The 15,136-nt window shown below is 51.8% G+C and overlaps 6 protein-coding genes across 6 annotated transcripts; 4 read left to right on the forward strand and 2 right to left on the reverse strand.

Annotated features, from left to right (window-relative positions):
- Positions 1 to 577: 577 nt before the first annotated feature.
- On the forward strand, positions 578 to 1,800 carry J4E84_007949 (uncharacterized protein; the record flags this gene model as incomplete). Its single annotated transcript, XM_049390527.1, has 3 exons — positions 578 to 1,039; positions 1,090 to 1,635; positions 1,684 to 1,800. 3 exons carry the CDS (start codon positions 578 to 580, stop codon positions 1,798 to 1,800), a joined length of 1,125 nt encoding a protein of 374 aa, XP_049241628.1.
- Positions 1,801 to 2,158: 358 nt separating this feature from the next.
- On the reverse strand, positions 2,159 to 3,157 carry J4E84_007950 (uncharacterized protein; the record flags this gene model as incomplete). The annotated part of the gene is made up of 3 exons (XM_049390528.1): positions 2,159 to 2,454; positions 2,591 to 2,872; positions 2,947 to 3,157. The coding sequence occupies 3 exons, from the start codon at positions 3,155 to 3,157 to the stop codon at positions 2,159 to 2,161; spliced, it is 789 nt and encodes a 262-aa protein (XP_049241629.1).
- Positions 3,158 to 3,993: 836 nt separating this feature from the next.
- J4E84_007951 (uncharacterized protein) lies at positions 3,994 to 4,815 on the reverse strand (the record flags this gene model as incomplete). The annotated part of the gene is made up of 4 exons (XM_049390529.1): positions 3,994 to 4,140; positions 4,194 to 4,418; positions 4,463 to 4,567; positions 4,621 to 4,815. 4 exons carry the CDS (start codon positions 4,813 to 4,815, stop codon positions 3,994 to 3,996), a joined length of 672 nt encoding a protein of 223 aa, XP_049241630.1.
- Positions 4,816 to 5,939: 1,124 nt separating this feature from the next.
- J4E84_007952 (uncharacterized protein) lies at positions 5,940 to 7,812 on the forward strand (the record flags this gene model as incomplete). Its single annotated transcript, XM_049390530.1, has 6 exons — positions 5,940 to 6,133; positions 6,187 to 6,327; positions 6,380 to 6,810; positions 6,868 to 6,887; positions 6,940 to 7,275; positions 7,342 to 7,812. The coding sequence occupies 6 exons, from the start codon at positions 5,940 to 5,942 to the stop codon at positions 7,810 to 7,812; spliced, it is 1,593 nt and encodes a 530-aa protein (XP_049241631.1).
- A 4,409-nt stretch (positions 7,813 to 12,221) lies between these two features.
- Positions 12,222 to 13,172, forward strand: J4E84_007953 (uncharacterized protein; the record flags this gene model as incomplete). Its single annotated transcript, XM_049390531.1, has 1 exon — positions 12,222 to 13,172. The coding sequence occupies one exon, from the start codon at positions 12,222 to 12,224 to the stop codon at positions 13,170 to 13,172; it is 951 nt and encodes a 316-aa protein (XP_049241632.1).
- Positions 13,173 to 13,710: 538 nt separating this feature from the next.
- On the forward strand, positions 13,711 to 15,064 carry J4E84_007954 (uncharacterized protein; the record flags this gene model as incomplete). The annotated part of the gene is given in 3 exon segments (XM_049390532.1): positions 13,711 to 14,038; positions 14,057 to 14,213; positions 14,851 to 15,064. The coding sequence occupies 3 exon segments, from the start codon at positions 13,711 to 13,713 to the stop codon at positions 15,062 to 15,064; spliced, it is 699 nt and encodes a 232-aa protein (XP_049241633.1).
- Between the last annotated feature and the right edge of the window lie 72 nt (positions 15,065 to 15,136).

Here is a 15,136-nt window from a genome sequence, read left to right on the forward strand (position 1 = left end):
AGAGGTGCTCTTGGCCCACCCTCTCCAACCCGTCCCGCCTGTCAAAAGGGCCGATTAGACAACGGCGATGAAGGGAATGACGCCGTTTGCGGCCCGCAAATGAGCCAGTCCAGCAGTCACGAGATGCATTCATCGACACCCTCCTTTTTGACGTTGTTGGCAGGCTCGCCAATGGCCTGAGTGCCTCGGACACCCAGAGTCTTCGTACAACGTCGGTAGAGTGCCGCCAGCACGCGCTTACCCCGACGCCTCTAACAGCCATGCAGGCGATGCAGCACCGTTCCTTTTGCGCGTGCATTACACGCGCATCAACGAATGGCAGCGACCGGAGCAGACGACCGATCCGCTGGATCTACTCGGGGATGCTGCGCGAACGCGGCGCCATCGGTGCAATGCTCCACTTTGCCAGAGACCCCTCGCCCATTGACAGACGCCTCCAAACGAGAGTCAGCGGCCGGCCAGCGTCCAGCAACTTCCCAGTGCATCGGCTCCAACTCTCCAATATGTAACCCGTCGTTTCCGGGCGTCGCGTCGATATCTCCCACTCCTCCTCGCCGCGCACTCACACGACAGCACCATGGCGTCTTCATCTTCTCCGAAGCCTTTCGAGGGCATCGGTTTGCACCAGCAGGATAGCGCCGTGCATCTAGGAGACGACGCGCCTTCCTCGTCCTCGTACCCACAACAACACGCCCCCGTACACCACGCAGCGCCACAAGACTCGGAAGCTTCCCCCGTAGACGACGACGATGGCCTTGGCTTCTCGTCCGACTCAGCCTTCGACAGCGGCAGCCTCCTTGGCGACGAGACCGATTCGCTAGCCTCGTCCATCCTCCACCACCGCATGGAGAATGGACGCCAGTACCACGCATACCGCGACGGCGCATACTGGGGACCAAACGACGAGCTGGCCAAGGAGATACTGGACTTCGCGCACCACATGTACCTCCTGACGCTCGACCAGAAGCTGCATCTCGCGCCCCTGGTCAATCCGCAGACGATATTAGATTGCGGCACAGGAACCGGTATATGGGCCATTGTACGCTGCCCAGCCATATCCCCCAACACAGGCTAATAATACATGTACAGGATATGGCAGACCAATACCCCTCAGCAACAGTAACAGGAACCGACCTCTCCCCCATCCAACCCGAATGGGTCCCACCAAACTGCCACTTCGAAATCGACGACGTGTCACTCGAATGGACCTTCCCGCCCAACCACTTCGACTTCATCCACATCCGCGAGCTCTTCGGCTGCATCCCAGACTGGGACTTCTTCTTCCAGCAAGCCTACAAACACACCAAACCGGGTGGCTGGATAGAAATAGTAGAGCACTCCGTGTGTCCTACCTCAGATGATGGGTCAATGGGGCCAGACCACTTCTACCATACCTGGGGGAAAGTGGTGGTGGAGATGGGCGATCGGTTCGGCAAGACGTTTACGATTTGGGAGGAGAGTGCTGAGAGGATACGACGAGCGGGGTTTGTGGATGTGACTGTTATGGAGTATAAGTGGCCGATGAATGGGTGGCCGACGGATAAGAAGTTGAAGAATATTGGGCGGTGGAATCAGCTGAGGTTGATGGATGGGGTCGAGGGGTTTATGTTGAGGCTGTTGACGCAGGTTGGCGGTGTGAGTATTGCTGAGGTTGGTGTGGTGGATTAAGCTGACATGACGCAGTGGTCTGTTGCTCGAGCTCAACTGCATCTAGCGCAGATGCGCAAGGAGTTGAAGAGTTACCGGACTCATGCGTACTTGCCTGGGACAGTCGTCTACGCGAGGAAGCCCATCAAGTGAAAGATTGGCACGTTGCATCGACCTCACACATCGAGATGCGACTCCATACTCGGGCCCAGCTCTTCCAACCACCCTGAGACGAATGAGCTTCACTGCGATCACAACGACTATTACAGGTACCTCTGGATCGACCGCGCAGTTTTACCCATCATGCATGTGAAACAAGATGATGACCGAGAAGGAAGCATGTCATTAGATATCAGATCTACGAAGATTGTGATCCTTTTTGGGAGAGGAAGACCAGGAACCGCCTCCAGTTTCGGACGTGAACCCGAAAGCCCGCAGTCTCATCCAGCTTCCAACATCTTGGTCAGAATTACCATCATCGCTCATACCGACACTCGACGTCCCCTCATCCTTAAGTGCGTGGGCAGTCGACAGACTTGCACTTGCCGCAGTTATCTTCCGCAGTGCTCGCGCACAGACATAGAGCCTTGCAGATCATATCGTCGGCGCCGCACTTCTTGCTGCATTCGTACCCGGCATCGCGGCAAGCTTTGCAGTGTTCGCTGTTGACGTCGTCATCATCGCTTCCCTCGCGAGCGTTGGCAGCGGCAGCGACTTGCTCATAGTCGGCAGTCTCCGGGCCAGCGAGAGCAATGTCGTGGTCGGTGAACTCCCATTGATCGCAGTCTTGAGGAGCCTCGACGCAGCCTGTGGTAGAGTTAGTATAGATAGAATTGGAATGAAGCTCTCGCTGAGCTAGAGTGTTATCACGTACCTTTTTGACGACAGATTGACTTTGGGTTCGAGTGCAGCATACAGGCGCAGTAACCCTCGCAATGGGGACCAAAGCCGCACGCCTTGAGGCAATACGGCAAGGCAGCGGAGCAGCCCTGTGTTTCGCAGGTGTTGTCGTCGCCGTTGACATCAGCAGTCTGAACAAAGTCCTCGGGAGCGTCTTGATTGTAATTGATGGTTCCGGGGTCGACCTGAATAGCAGTCTCGGACGAAGCCTGGTCAACAGTCGCGGACGCAGCTTGATCAACAGCCGCAGAAGTATCTTCGTCTCGACGAACTTTGCCACTGAGTTCGTACGTCTCGCAACCTTTAGGCCCTGGCTTCTTGCACGCTATAATCTGTGTTAGCAAAAATATCCCTCCTCCCACTCCATGGCTGCCGCGGGGTATCAGCTGTTTCACATACTTGGATCATTGTTACACTTGATGTTCTTGCCTAGAAGCTTGTACACCTTGCACTCGCAATAGTGCGCGCAGTGAGGACCGTAGTTGCACGCGACAACGCAATCTTTCACGACATCCCTGAAGTTCCTCACGTCGCTCTTTTTGTCGTTGTTCGCGCTTGCGAGAGCGGCGAGGCTGACGAGTACGAGGAAGATGGTGGTGAGGAAGCGCATGGTTTTGAGTGAGTGGGGGTGGTTAGGTTGATTTGGCGTGGGAGGCAAGGAAGGAAGGAAGGTGTGAGGCAGGCGGAGGCGCGGTGGAAAGAGCTTTTTTGACTGAGGAGGTGAGAGCGCGGTGGTGTATTTACGTCACCGCTTGGACGAGCGTTTGCGCGTGGGGAAAGCGCTGCCTAGGTGGGTGGATCTTGTGGAACGCTCGTGCGTCGCGTATGAGTGAAGGTGAATGGAAGGTGCGCCTTGCGCGCGACAAAAGAGTGGCCCGGGGGCGACACATAATTTGACGCAGTCGAGAGAGTTTGAGGCTCTGGGATTGCTCGCAGCGGAACATCTAGTGCAACGCGGGAGCTGAAAATAGCTACGACATATGACTCTTCTTCAGCGATCCTGCGTTACCTACTCTTTCCCATGTCACGTAACTCAATACTTGGCTCTCTCTTCACTACAACTTCCTTCCGCACCCAGATATCGGCATCCTTATCTCCTCTGGTAGAAGATGGGTTGCGACTGCCCTGACTAGCAATCTTGATGTAGCTCGATAATTGGCCCGTATGCCCTGTAGAGGTAAAGCCGGATGTCGTCGCAACACAAGCTTGATTTGCGCTAAGTAGACCCGAGTCGAGACTCATCATGAAAGGCTTCAGGAAGGGAATCGTCGCAGTCATGATACTCGTCACTTGCACTATCTGTCCGCAGACGACTATGCGCCATATCGAATGGAGGAGGTCGCTGGGTAGGGGTAGGGTGTGGATGTATCCGATTTGGGCGGCCGAGGCAAATATGACGCTGCGGGACCTTCTGTTAGTGCAAGCTTAATGTTGGTAAGACTTTACTTACGCTATGCGCGACCAGAAGCCTGTGATTAGTGTAAGGCGTTTATCGGATGTGATTTGCAGCGGTAGCACCATCATTGTAGGTACGATGGCTAGGGCAAGGTCGGTTATAATGTTCATGGCAGCATTGTAGGTTCGTACGGCGCGCTAGATCCATCAGTTCGAGTCGTAGAACCGGCAATATCATCGGCTGAACTTACAAGATCTATGCACTCTGGGTTGGTTATATCCCATCTTCGTGGTGACGGACACTGGAAGGCGATGAGAAGAACGGCACTAAATCCCCAAAGCAGCGTCACAACACCAGTGGCATACATCATTCTCTGATGTCTAGCAACGGGCGTCACCAATGTCAGAGAGACGAGTAGCGAGCCTTTGGCGGCAACAATCGTAAGGATGCTAAGGATCTCGCTGCTGAATAAAGCCTGATCTCTTCAGCGCCGCGTTCCAAGAGGTTCGTCGGCTTTACCTTCCAGGCCCTATCAATCTGATCTGTCGTAAGGCCAGCTTGTACGTTACCAATAGCCTGACCAGCTGGACTGAGAAGTGTCGCGGCTTGTCCCGCCGACAACACCTAGGGAGAGACTCATCAGTGTCTGTGTCTTGCCTTAATCCCGGAATACTCACCAGAGCCGCTAGCAGAACAAAGTCCGCAGCTACCAGTCGCCTAGACATGGCTTTCTTCGTCGCGAATTGCGCTACAACAGCTAGTGTGGAGAAAGCTAGGAACAGCCAGGCGAGTATTTGGATCAATGGTGCTGCATGGCCGTCGTGGAAGGCAGGACGCTTGCCAGCATCCATAGCCTTGCGTTCAGAAAGCATGGTGGAGTACCGCTTGTAGCAATGACTGAGATGGTGCTACCACTTGAGCAGCGTGCGCACCAGGATAAGTCCAAGTCTGAGAAGACAACTCCCTCCTTTCGTTATCTGTGTCTGTTCCAACATTCAGGAATCACATGGTGCTCACGGACATCTCAAGACCAAAGCAACATCATAACATACTGATACACTCATCTCCAACTCTTCCCCCTCGTAGGATTCTTGATGTACACCAGTTAGCTAGCACCACCCCCACGCACACATACGAGTCTCTGGCCTTTTTCACTAACCTGCATGTCGCACGACGCGTAAGACGTCAAGGATACAGGCTGATTACTTATCTGGTGATAGCCAGCGAAACAAGCTTTCGGAACGCGTTGCAAGCATTGAGACGTTTGGAACGGTGTAATAGGTCGCTTGGACGATCCGTGCCGCACCCGCGCAGACGCATCACATTGAGTCACCAATCAAACGCAAGACAACGTGCATGAACACCCTTTCGAAATGCAGTTGCGCGAGAAAAGAGGAAGGTAGGGACGAAGGACCTGCTGATGTCGTGGGTGTTTGTGCGACCATAGCGGCTGATCCACACGCTTGAGGCTTAGCCAACGTTGATAACGCTCGGGACGGTAATATCCGCGGCAACTAGGTCACTTCCACCCGGATCCTACAGGAAGCGTATTGAGTAAGGATCCCCGCATCGAGGGGAGAGTAAGATTGTTGAGCTGGGGGGATAGAGAAGTCGGCGACAGATTGCGCAGTGTACAGCATGTCTTTCAGACTGTTGAAAGTACTCGCGATATGTACGCGCAATGGGGATAAAGAGGGTCTCGTAAGTACATCGCTGACTTGCGTACGGTGAAAAAGTGTCGAGGCGTCATGTAGACCCTGCTATCAAGATCCCCGCGCGGCATGCTGTACGACAGAAGTTGCGGCAAGGTATGTTACCTGCTCGATGCGCTTAGCGAAACAATCTGGATGAATCTCTGCATAACCGACATCTGAGTACGAGGCTGCTACAGTGCGGGTTTAATAGCTTTCACTCACTATTTACCTCCGTCGCATCCACCATACTGTCGGTCAAATCTGGTGCTGTTGTTTCCTTTTTAGCATACCTTACCCCCACCATGGAGCTGGGTAACAGAACGAAAGCAGAAGCGGTCAGTTCCGCCATCGAAGACGCCGATCATGATGGCTACACTCGAGATGAGAGAGATCTCATTCGTCTGGGTAAGAAGCCGCAACTGAAGCGAACCTTCGGGTTCATGCAAATCTTGGGGTTTTCCTGTACCGTCCTGGTGACTTGGGAAGGTATCCTGTCGTAAGTTCGATGTCAGAATGATAGACTGCTATGCGTTGTTAACAGTGCCGCAGGGTTTCTACCCCAAGTCTCCTAAACGGTGGTCCTGCCGGCGTATTCTGGGGGTATCTTCTTATCTGGATCGGTTCAATCTCCATCTACACCGTCCTGTCTGAGTTGTCTTCGATGGCACCTACCGCAGGTGGCCAGTACCAGTAAGCAGCCTCTCTTAAGCGTCGGCTAAGCTTATTTACTGACGGATCGTAGTTGGGTCGCAATGTTGGCTCCACCGTCATCCAGAAAGTTTCTCAGCTATATCACGGGATGGGTGACGTTGATAGGCTGGCAAGCAACCACTGCTTCTTCAGCGTACCTAGCTGGAACAATACTACAGAGCGTGATTCTAATCCTCCACGACGACTACTCCCCCAAACCGTACCAAGCCATGCTGCTCGGTTGGGCAGTGACCGCGTTTGCCGTTGTCATCAATACTATCGGAAGCAAGACCCTCGCGCATTTCGAAGGCGTGATATTGATATTGCATATTCTGGGGTTCTTTGCGATCCTGATTCCTCTCGTATATCTGGCTCCTCACAATGACGCATCAATCTTCGTCACATTTGTCAACACGGGTGGTTGGTCAACCCAGGGCTTGTCCTTCATGGTAGGGCTACCATCGTCAATATTCGCGCTAGTCGGTAAGTGTGATAAGACACCAGACTCGACGAAGGCAATATACTAATCTTTCCTCCCAGGTGTCGACTCATGTGTTCATGTATGTCATTCGCCCGAATTGGTCGAAATCCAAGGAACTGACATGCATGTAGATGGCCGAAGAAGTAAAGAACGCATCCAAGGTAGTGCCGCGAGCCATCCAGATTAGCGTGTTCCTCAACGGCGCACTTGGACTTGCTATGATGGTCGCATACCTCTTCTGCCTGGGGGACCTGAATGATGTTTTGGAGAACTCAGTCACTCTTGGATACGCTTACCTCTATGTCTTCTTGAAAGGCACAGGATCTCCGGGTGGGGCTATGGCCATGGCATTGATCATGTGGTTTCTTGGTGTCTGCTGCCTGGTAGGTCTCATGGCCGCAACCTCGCGGCAGATGTGGTCCTTTGCAAGAGACAGAGCTGTGCCGTTCTCAGCGCAGGTCACTAAGGTATGACCCCTTCAATTCGCCCTCGTATAACGATTCGAACTTTGAAGTAGCTGACGATGGTGTTAGCTCAATCCTGCAACTTTGATCCCGGTCAACACGATCCTTATCACAGCTGCCGTCAGCGTGCTCCTGTCGTTCATCGCGCTCGGCTCCTTCGTCGCTTTCAGCAACATCGTCAACCTCAGTATCGGGGGCCTCTACGCTTCATACTTCATCGTATGCGTCCTTCTCCTTTGGCGGCGTCTCAAGGGCATCAGCCCGTACAACTCGCGTGCCGCAATGGTCGGACCGGAGACATTGCAATGGGGTCCATGGAGAGTTCCCGGCGTGCTGGGCGTGGCCAACAACATCTTTGCCTGCATTTACCTGTTCGTGATGTGGTTCTTCTCCTTCTGGCCGGGTTCCGTTGAGGTCAATGCACAGTCGATGAACTTCAGTTCAGTTACGTTCGGAGGAACCGTACTCTTTGCCGTCATTTGGTATTTCGTAAGAGGCAGAAAGACATATGCCGGGCCCATCGTCGAGGTAGTCTTGTAGTAGGTTTGGCTGAAGGGCGACGCTGAACATCTGGGTAAAGAGCACAGTAGCTTGAGCTGGCTTTCGTTTTCCCTTTTCGCATGCGGAAGGCACAACAGAGCCAGAGTGCCGGTGCGACGCGAAAGAGAGGTGGTGCTATCGCGATAGATACATAGACATCGATAGAATGAAAGCGAGATAGCAAGTCTTGCGCAGACGGACCTGTGGCTAGGTCGATAGCGATGTTTGTGATGCTTCGTGTGCCTTGTGAGACCCGCGTCATTCTCGCGTCTCGCTTAGTCATGCGCGCCAAGAAAAGGCCAGTGCGAGGTCATCTCTCGAGCCCTCCCCTCTCCTCCGTGCTTCATCCAATCTGCCAACAGCCAAAACGACGCACTAACACATACGAGCATGACTTCGAGGGAAAGCGCAAAGGTCATTCCTTTTGCTATAAGCAAACAATACCAGACCAGCCAGTTCCTCGCTGCCATCATCCATCCAACGCCTCCGCAAACCCATACGTCACCAAATCGTGTCTACTCGGATGGTTGAAATCAGCACCCACGCTTACCATGTCATTCAAAACACCGTACATCCTGCCCAAGTCAAGGTCCAACCCGAACAACCGCGCAAACTCCCTCTCAACACCCAACGCCAACCTTTGCCACGCCCTCCCGTGCTGCGCTAGATTATCATTCGAAGCATAGCAATCCCTACAACACAGTGTATTGAGCACGGCATGAATGATCTCATGCATCAACGTAGAAAGCCGTTGTATTGCCAGAGCTCTAATGTAGTTGGGAGCGAGTGTGACGTCCAGTTTGACTTTGGTGGGATGTATGGCGATAATTTGAACTTCCACACCATTGTGATCTAATGGCGAAGTGACGCCGAGCCAGTCGTTTGTTTCCAAGATTCCTGTTTCCCAAGCGAAATCAAACGGGATTGCTGCACCGAAGAAGAAGACGGATATCAGACGTGTAATCAGTGTTGTCATCTCATCGACAATTAGGGTGACGCGTGCATCACGCGACCCGAGCTTCATGTCCAGACCTCCCTCCTGGAGCCATTCCCGTACTTCCGTTACCGCTTGAATTTGCGCGGGGTCCATATCGTTCTGTACTCTGCTGAAGTACTGAGTGGAGCTGCGGACTAGTTGGAGGGCTTCGTATGGTCTCATATGTGACCTGAGCATGATGTAGGGTCGCTGACCGGGGGTAATGGAGATTTCGTTCGGGAGATGGTGCAAACGGCAAGAGATGGGGTGATTTAGGTAGAGATACGCTGCGCAACCCTCAGAGTCACAGAGACATGTTTTGCCAAAGGTTTGGGCTAGGAGAAGGAGGTAGAAGAGCTTTTTGGGGTCTGTTAAAGGTGCTACGGTATAGTGAGCGATGCTGTGTCCATTTGAAGCCATAGTAGAGTATCCGGTGATGGGTAGAGGCTGAACAAGGCGCAAATGATTCCTACTCCATATCTCAAGACCTGTTTGCTTAATCCTTTGTGAATATCTGTGGTACGCGACTCCAGACCATTCCAGCTGTGACCCTTGTGAGGGGAAGTCTCTCAGAGCTTCGAAAAATTTGGTTCGGACTGATCTGCATCATTACAGTAAGCTAATGTCTCGATCCGATGCGACGTGCTGTGGCCGAGGTTTTGGGCGTCTCACACGGTGTGAGACTTTGCGGCCCAGCACCGTATATAGCTTCCATGCGAGGTCATTACAAGTAAGCCGCTCAACGAATCATCACCCACATAGCTAGTCTCTGCAGGAGGGAAACAACGAGACTCATCATGTGCAAAGACTCTGGTACTTACAACATGTCCGTGACTTCCCGAGATCTTCCACCTCCTCCAACTACACCGCAGGAATATATCGACATGGTCGTCGATCATCACAGAGAAACCCGCCTACAGCGATTCGAAAACTGCAGAACCAATGCGAAATGCCGAAATCACTGCGACAAAGCCATTCCTTCTGTGAAGCGCACCAATAAGCTGGGAAACCAAACACGTGTGTGCGACCCACTACTATTGAACAGCCACTCCGCTCTTCGGCTTTCCAGCCGATTCGAGGATATTATGTCAGCAGGTCCCGAGAATGCTACGGATGAGCAGCTGCAAGCAATTGATTGCTTCAAAGAGCTACTAGAAGATACAAAGGATCCATTGTTGCGGGGAATCGGCGGGACGGGTGCACGTAACATCCCAAAAGCCGAAATGAAGCACCTGATGCGATTATTGTCAACGATCTTCTTTCGCGACGGAACCATGCTACTGGACTTCGACTGGGTAACTTCAAGATCAGGTCGAGAGGTCTACGGTCAATATTCGCCTCCTGGACTCAGACCGCCGAAAATCACGCTGTCGGCTTATAGCTGCCGCACTGTGCCCGATCATGAGCACTTAAATGGCCGGGCCATAGCCCGGTTGGGTACACTTCTTCACGAGCTAATACATGCACATCTGAATCATTACGCTTGCCGCTGTCCATCATTTGAGAAAGATGTCAAATCACTGAGATGCCATGGACTAGCGTGGCATCGGATAGCAAGCTCACTGGAACGCAATGCGCCTCGCTTTCTTCAACTACCATTGGATCTAGGACGATTTGACGCTGTTCGATTTAACTGGAGTGTGCCGTTGTATTGGCCGACCAAGCAGGAAGTTATGGACTGGGACTTGGAACGCAAAAGGATGGTCATGTAGGGTGCCATGTAGACTGAATGTCTTGATATGTTAGCTTATTCAGTGCATTTAACGTTTGATTCTATAAAGATACAAAGGCACAATGTGTTACGACCTTCAGGTATTGTCTCTGATCGTTGGTATCTGTGCGGGTTTACTGGTCTTTCATTCTTGCTCACTGCGAGACATCTGATAATTACCCATATATCAAAATCTAACGTACTACCTTGGAGGACATATAGTACTTTACTCCTTCTTCCTTAACAAAAACAAAACGATGTCGCTCGTAAGGACTGATAAGCTGACATCACGTTATACTCCTTACGAAAGTGCTCGACCCTCACATCGGTGTGAGCCGCCCAGAACGCCACACGAGTTTCTTTACATGATCAAGGAGTACCACGAAGCCAATCCCGTCAAGCTCTCAAAAGATGAAACGACTCCCAGAACATGCAAGAACTGCTGCAACACGGTCATCGAAATCACATCCGTCCACAACAAACTCGGCAACCAGGCCGACGAGCGGACACCATTGCGCTTCTGGCGTCATCAGGCTTCTCAACTCAGCGATCTGATGATGAATGGGTCAAAAGCCAGCCGCGACCATCTCACAGATGCCCAACTCAAAGCCATCGACGTTCTCAATGGCATGATCGAAGACCATTCTGAACATGCAGTGCTGCAGCGACTGGGTCACCTAGACGCCCGTAGCGTAAAAAGTTGGGAAATGGAAAGGCTAATCATCCTCTTGACAACCATCTTCTTCCAAACCACGCCATGGGATAGAATGGAAGTGCGGTTTGCCTGGTCAGACCAGCCATCTGACCCGGGTAGCATGGGTGACTGCACTTGCGCGGGTCCAGATCAACCATATGCGGTAGTGAGACTGTCCGCATCGGAAGTCAGACCGTTTCGAGAGTTTCGTCACTTAAGTGGCAGGGCCATGTCTTGTCTGAGTACATTGCTTCATGAGCTTGTACATGCCTATGTCGGCTACTATGTTTGTCCGTGTTGTCCATCTTACCGAGAAGATCTTGTGCAGTTGGGCGGACATGGAAGAGTTTGGCAGAGAATTGCAAGGTCTGTGGAACGTTTCGCTAATGATACACTTGGTCTTCCGCTTAATTTGTGTCGATTTGAGGCTGTTGTCAACAATTGGGATGACATGCTGTTCTGGCCTACGGAGAATGAAGCTGAAGGGTGGGAACTGGTGTGTTGATTGGGCATAACATACAGCAGTGTCGGGCAGCAGCTACTACAAGTTTCATTAGCGATGTTGTTACTGGCAAGAGGATTTACCAGATTGATCTTGAAATATGCTCTTTTGACTCGTCCGTCTTCTAAATATTGCATGACATGACGCCTGTCTCGCTTACGATGAAGACGCTTGTAAACGTACACACTGGGGATTATGTTGAGCTTGGTAAGCAGAAGGGTGTTCCTCAGCAAGTCGCATTGACACAGTGCGAAGGCACGCCAATATGTTTGCCTCTCGAACACTCAAATCCTCTACGATCGTAACAAGCATGTGGAAGATGTCTCCAGCTGAGGTCACAAGCAATGAGGGAAGCTTTCCAGAGGTCATGTGCAAGATCAAACTTACGCCAACATTACTATATATCTGCTGCGTAAGCCGTTGGCAAAGGACCAAAGAAACCAGGAAGTAACAAGCCCCATAGTCTTGTCAATACAAATACAAAAGATCAACGATTATGACCACTCTCACTTCATTGTATCGCGAAATGCCACCTGATACGACTGATGAGTTTCTCGAAATGATTACCGAGCTGGAAGGAAGAAGGAAGTCGCAGCGCTTAGCGGAAAAGAAGAACCAGCCAGCATGTACGCACTGCTTTGGGGAAGTTATTGCTGCCGAAGGGATTCCTGGTCAGCCAGGATATCGGAAGCGAGCGCCGTTGCGTAGAGAAGGTCACCATGCTCTTCAACTTGCTGATGAGATCGAGAGTAGAATTTCGCTGGGCAAGTGTGGTTTGAGCAGCCAACAAAACGTCGCATACAATACTTGGAAGACATGGCGTAAAGATAACTCGGCAGACTCCTTGTTACAAAAATTAGACCGAGACGATGGCAGGGATGTCACCGAGCCTGAGATGAGGAAGCTGATCAATGTCCTCTCCACTCTCCTATTCCCAACATCATCAGAAGACGACAAGATGAAAGTGGACTTCGGATGGCAAGATTGGAGCGAAACACCACAGCGAATTGCCACCTACTATCATGCCGACAAAGGAGGACCTCTGATCAGTATGTGTTGCTTTAACCAGGTCGGCGACGAAGGCTATGATAATCTAGGGATCGTCGCCTCGGGCCGCATAGCCACTATCCTCAACGGGCTTGTGCACGCATATCTAGACTGTTATGCCTGCCGGTGCAAAGGAGTCTTGGGCTCGTTTGAGGAAGACGTAGAGCAACTAGCGGGCCATGGACGAGCGTGGCAGCGAATAGCCGGTTCGATAGAACGTTGGTCTCCAAGAATCCTGGGCTATCCATTGGACATTCACAGGTTTGAGTCGATCGTGATGAATTGGTATGATTGGAAACATTGGCCAAGCCGGAGGGAAGTCGAAAGCTGGCAATTGGACTACTACGCAACAACAGAGTTTGACGAGAGCGATTCGGATGATGAGAAGGACGGCGAAGGTGAAGGCGGCGGTGAAAGCGAAGAGATGTAGGTGTGCAGGTCAGACTGGAGACGAGATCTGTTTGCTTGTTATTATAGTCTGGTTGAAGCTGCTCATCGTAGCGAACAAGAGCAATAACTTGATGTAAACAACGATTTATCAGTGACAGCCATGCCAGCGTGAGACATGCAGATACTCTCGACAGCCACTCATGTTGATGCGGCGACGACGGAGGGGTTTGGATGGGGTCACCTCATGCAATGGGAGAACTGAATACCCTAGAGCCTACATCGAGATGAAAATATGCAAAGTAGGTGGCCTAACGTCAAAGTAGGCTCTAGAGTGTTTGGCTTTTCCCTTGTATAAGGTGGGGGTATAGAAAGGAAGCTGCGATGTATTTGTTCGCTGCCATCATCGTCCTGCAGGTGCGGGGCCAAACTCCGCGCTAGTCACCCGCTCCTACCGCAACTGAGCACCAACTTCCAGGACATGACCAAATACGGCTTTTTCGAACGTGGCAGTATGTCAGCTACAGAGAAGTGTTGTCACGGTCAATACTATGAAGCCTTCCACCGAGAGACTTCGCTCCATGCCGACTGGCGACACACCAACCAAGTCGTGGCTACCGCATCCGCTTGAGAGACTACTCAACTACTGCGCCCCTGCAGACCCGTCATATCATCGTATACCCACAGACGAATCCCGCGATACCACTGCTCATCGGCGTGGTCTTTCGAAAGCTATGGTTTACGGAATCCTCTTAGGCGCGCTGATCATCGGCGGCGTAGGCTCGGGATGGCACTTCAATCAACGTGCCGGAAGAGGTGAGTTCCCGAGCTTGTACGAAGCCGATATCGAGTCGGTGACCAAGGGCTTGGAGCAAAATCATTTTACTAGTGTCGATCTTGTCAAGGCAAGTTGCTGGCATTGAACAGCATCCCCGAATTCGTCCATTAACGTTGCCAAACAGACTTATATCACTCGTATCAACGACGTGAACGATATATTGCGCCCAGTCATCGAGATCAATCCTGATGCGCTGGATATAGCGACTGCACTTGACGAGGAGCGCTCGAAGGGCAGAGTGCGAGGGTGAGTAAAAGGTTCGAGATACTCACAATTTCCGCTGACTTTCAGACCGATGCATGGCATCCCTATACTCATCAAGGACACGGTGAGTACTTTAATTCAACTGAAGCAACACGTATCTGCATTTCTAGAAAGTTAACACTGATATCAGATCGCCACAAAAGACAAGATGAACAACACCGCTGGTTCCTACGCGCTCGTCGGAGCTAAGGCTCCATCTGATTCGACTATCGCGAAGAAGCTCAGAGAGGCAGGTGCCATCATCCTGGGGAAGACAAATCCTAGCGAGTGGGGCAGCTTTAGGATACCATGGGACTCGAGCAACGGCTGGTCAGCCTATGGTGGACAGACGTACGGAGCGTTCTATCCTCATCAAGATCCCTCCGGTAGTTCTAGCGGAAGTGCCGTTGCAGCTTCGTGAGTAAGGATACCAACGTGTAGATACCGACTGATGATGAAGGCTTGGTTTAGCTACAGTCACCCTGGGCGGAGAGACATATGGTTCAATTATCGACCCCGCCAGTGTCAACAATGTCGTCGGAATGAAGCCAAGTATGTGAAACTGAGCTTGTGAACAACCTACCCTCTGACTCAGAACAGCCGTTGGATATACGTCTCGTCATCTCGTAATACCAATCAGCGAACGCATGGACACCATCGGCCCACTAACAAAAACCGTCAAAGACTCCGCCTACGTCCTCCAAAGCATCGTAGGCACTGACGTATACGACAACTACACCTCCGCCATCCCAGAGAACGTCGACAAAGACTTTGTCGGCGCCTGCAAACGCTCCGCTCTCAAAGGCGCACGTAATTGTATTCATCGATCTGGTGTTGCAAGCAACAGTATATAGGTATATAAGGATAAGTATGAGGTGCAGGGCCCCCGCAGCCTGCTCGCGATTGGATGGTAAATGATGTGGGGC

The sequence above is a fragment of the Alternaria hordeiaustralica genome (assembly GCF_023758085.1).
Source record: "Alternaria hordeiaustralica strain BMP 2776 chromosome Unknown scaffold_19, whole genome shotgun sequence".
NCBI lineage: Eukaryota > Fungi > Ascomycota > Dothideomycetes > Pleosporales > Pleosporaceae > Alternaria > Alternaria hordeiaustralica.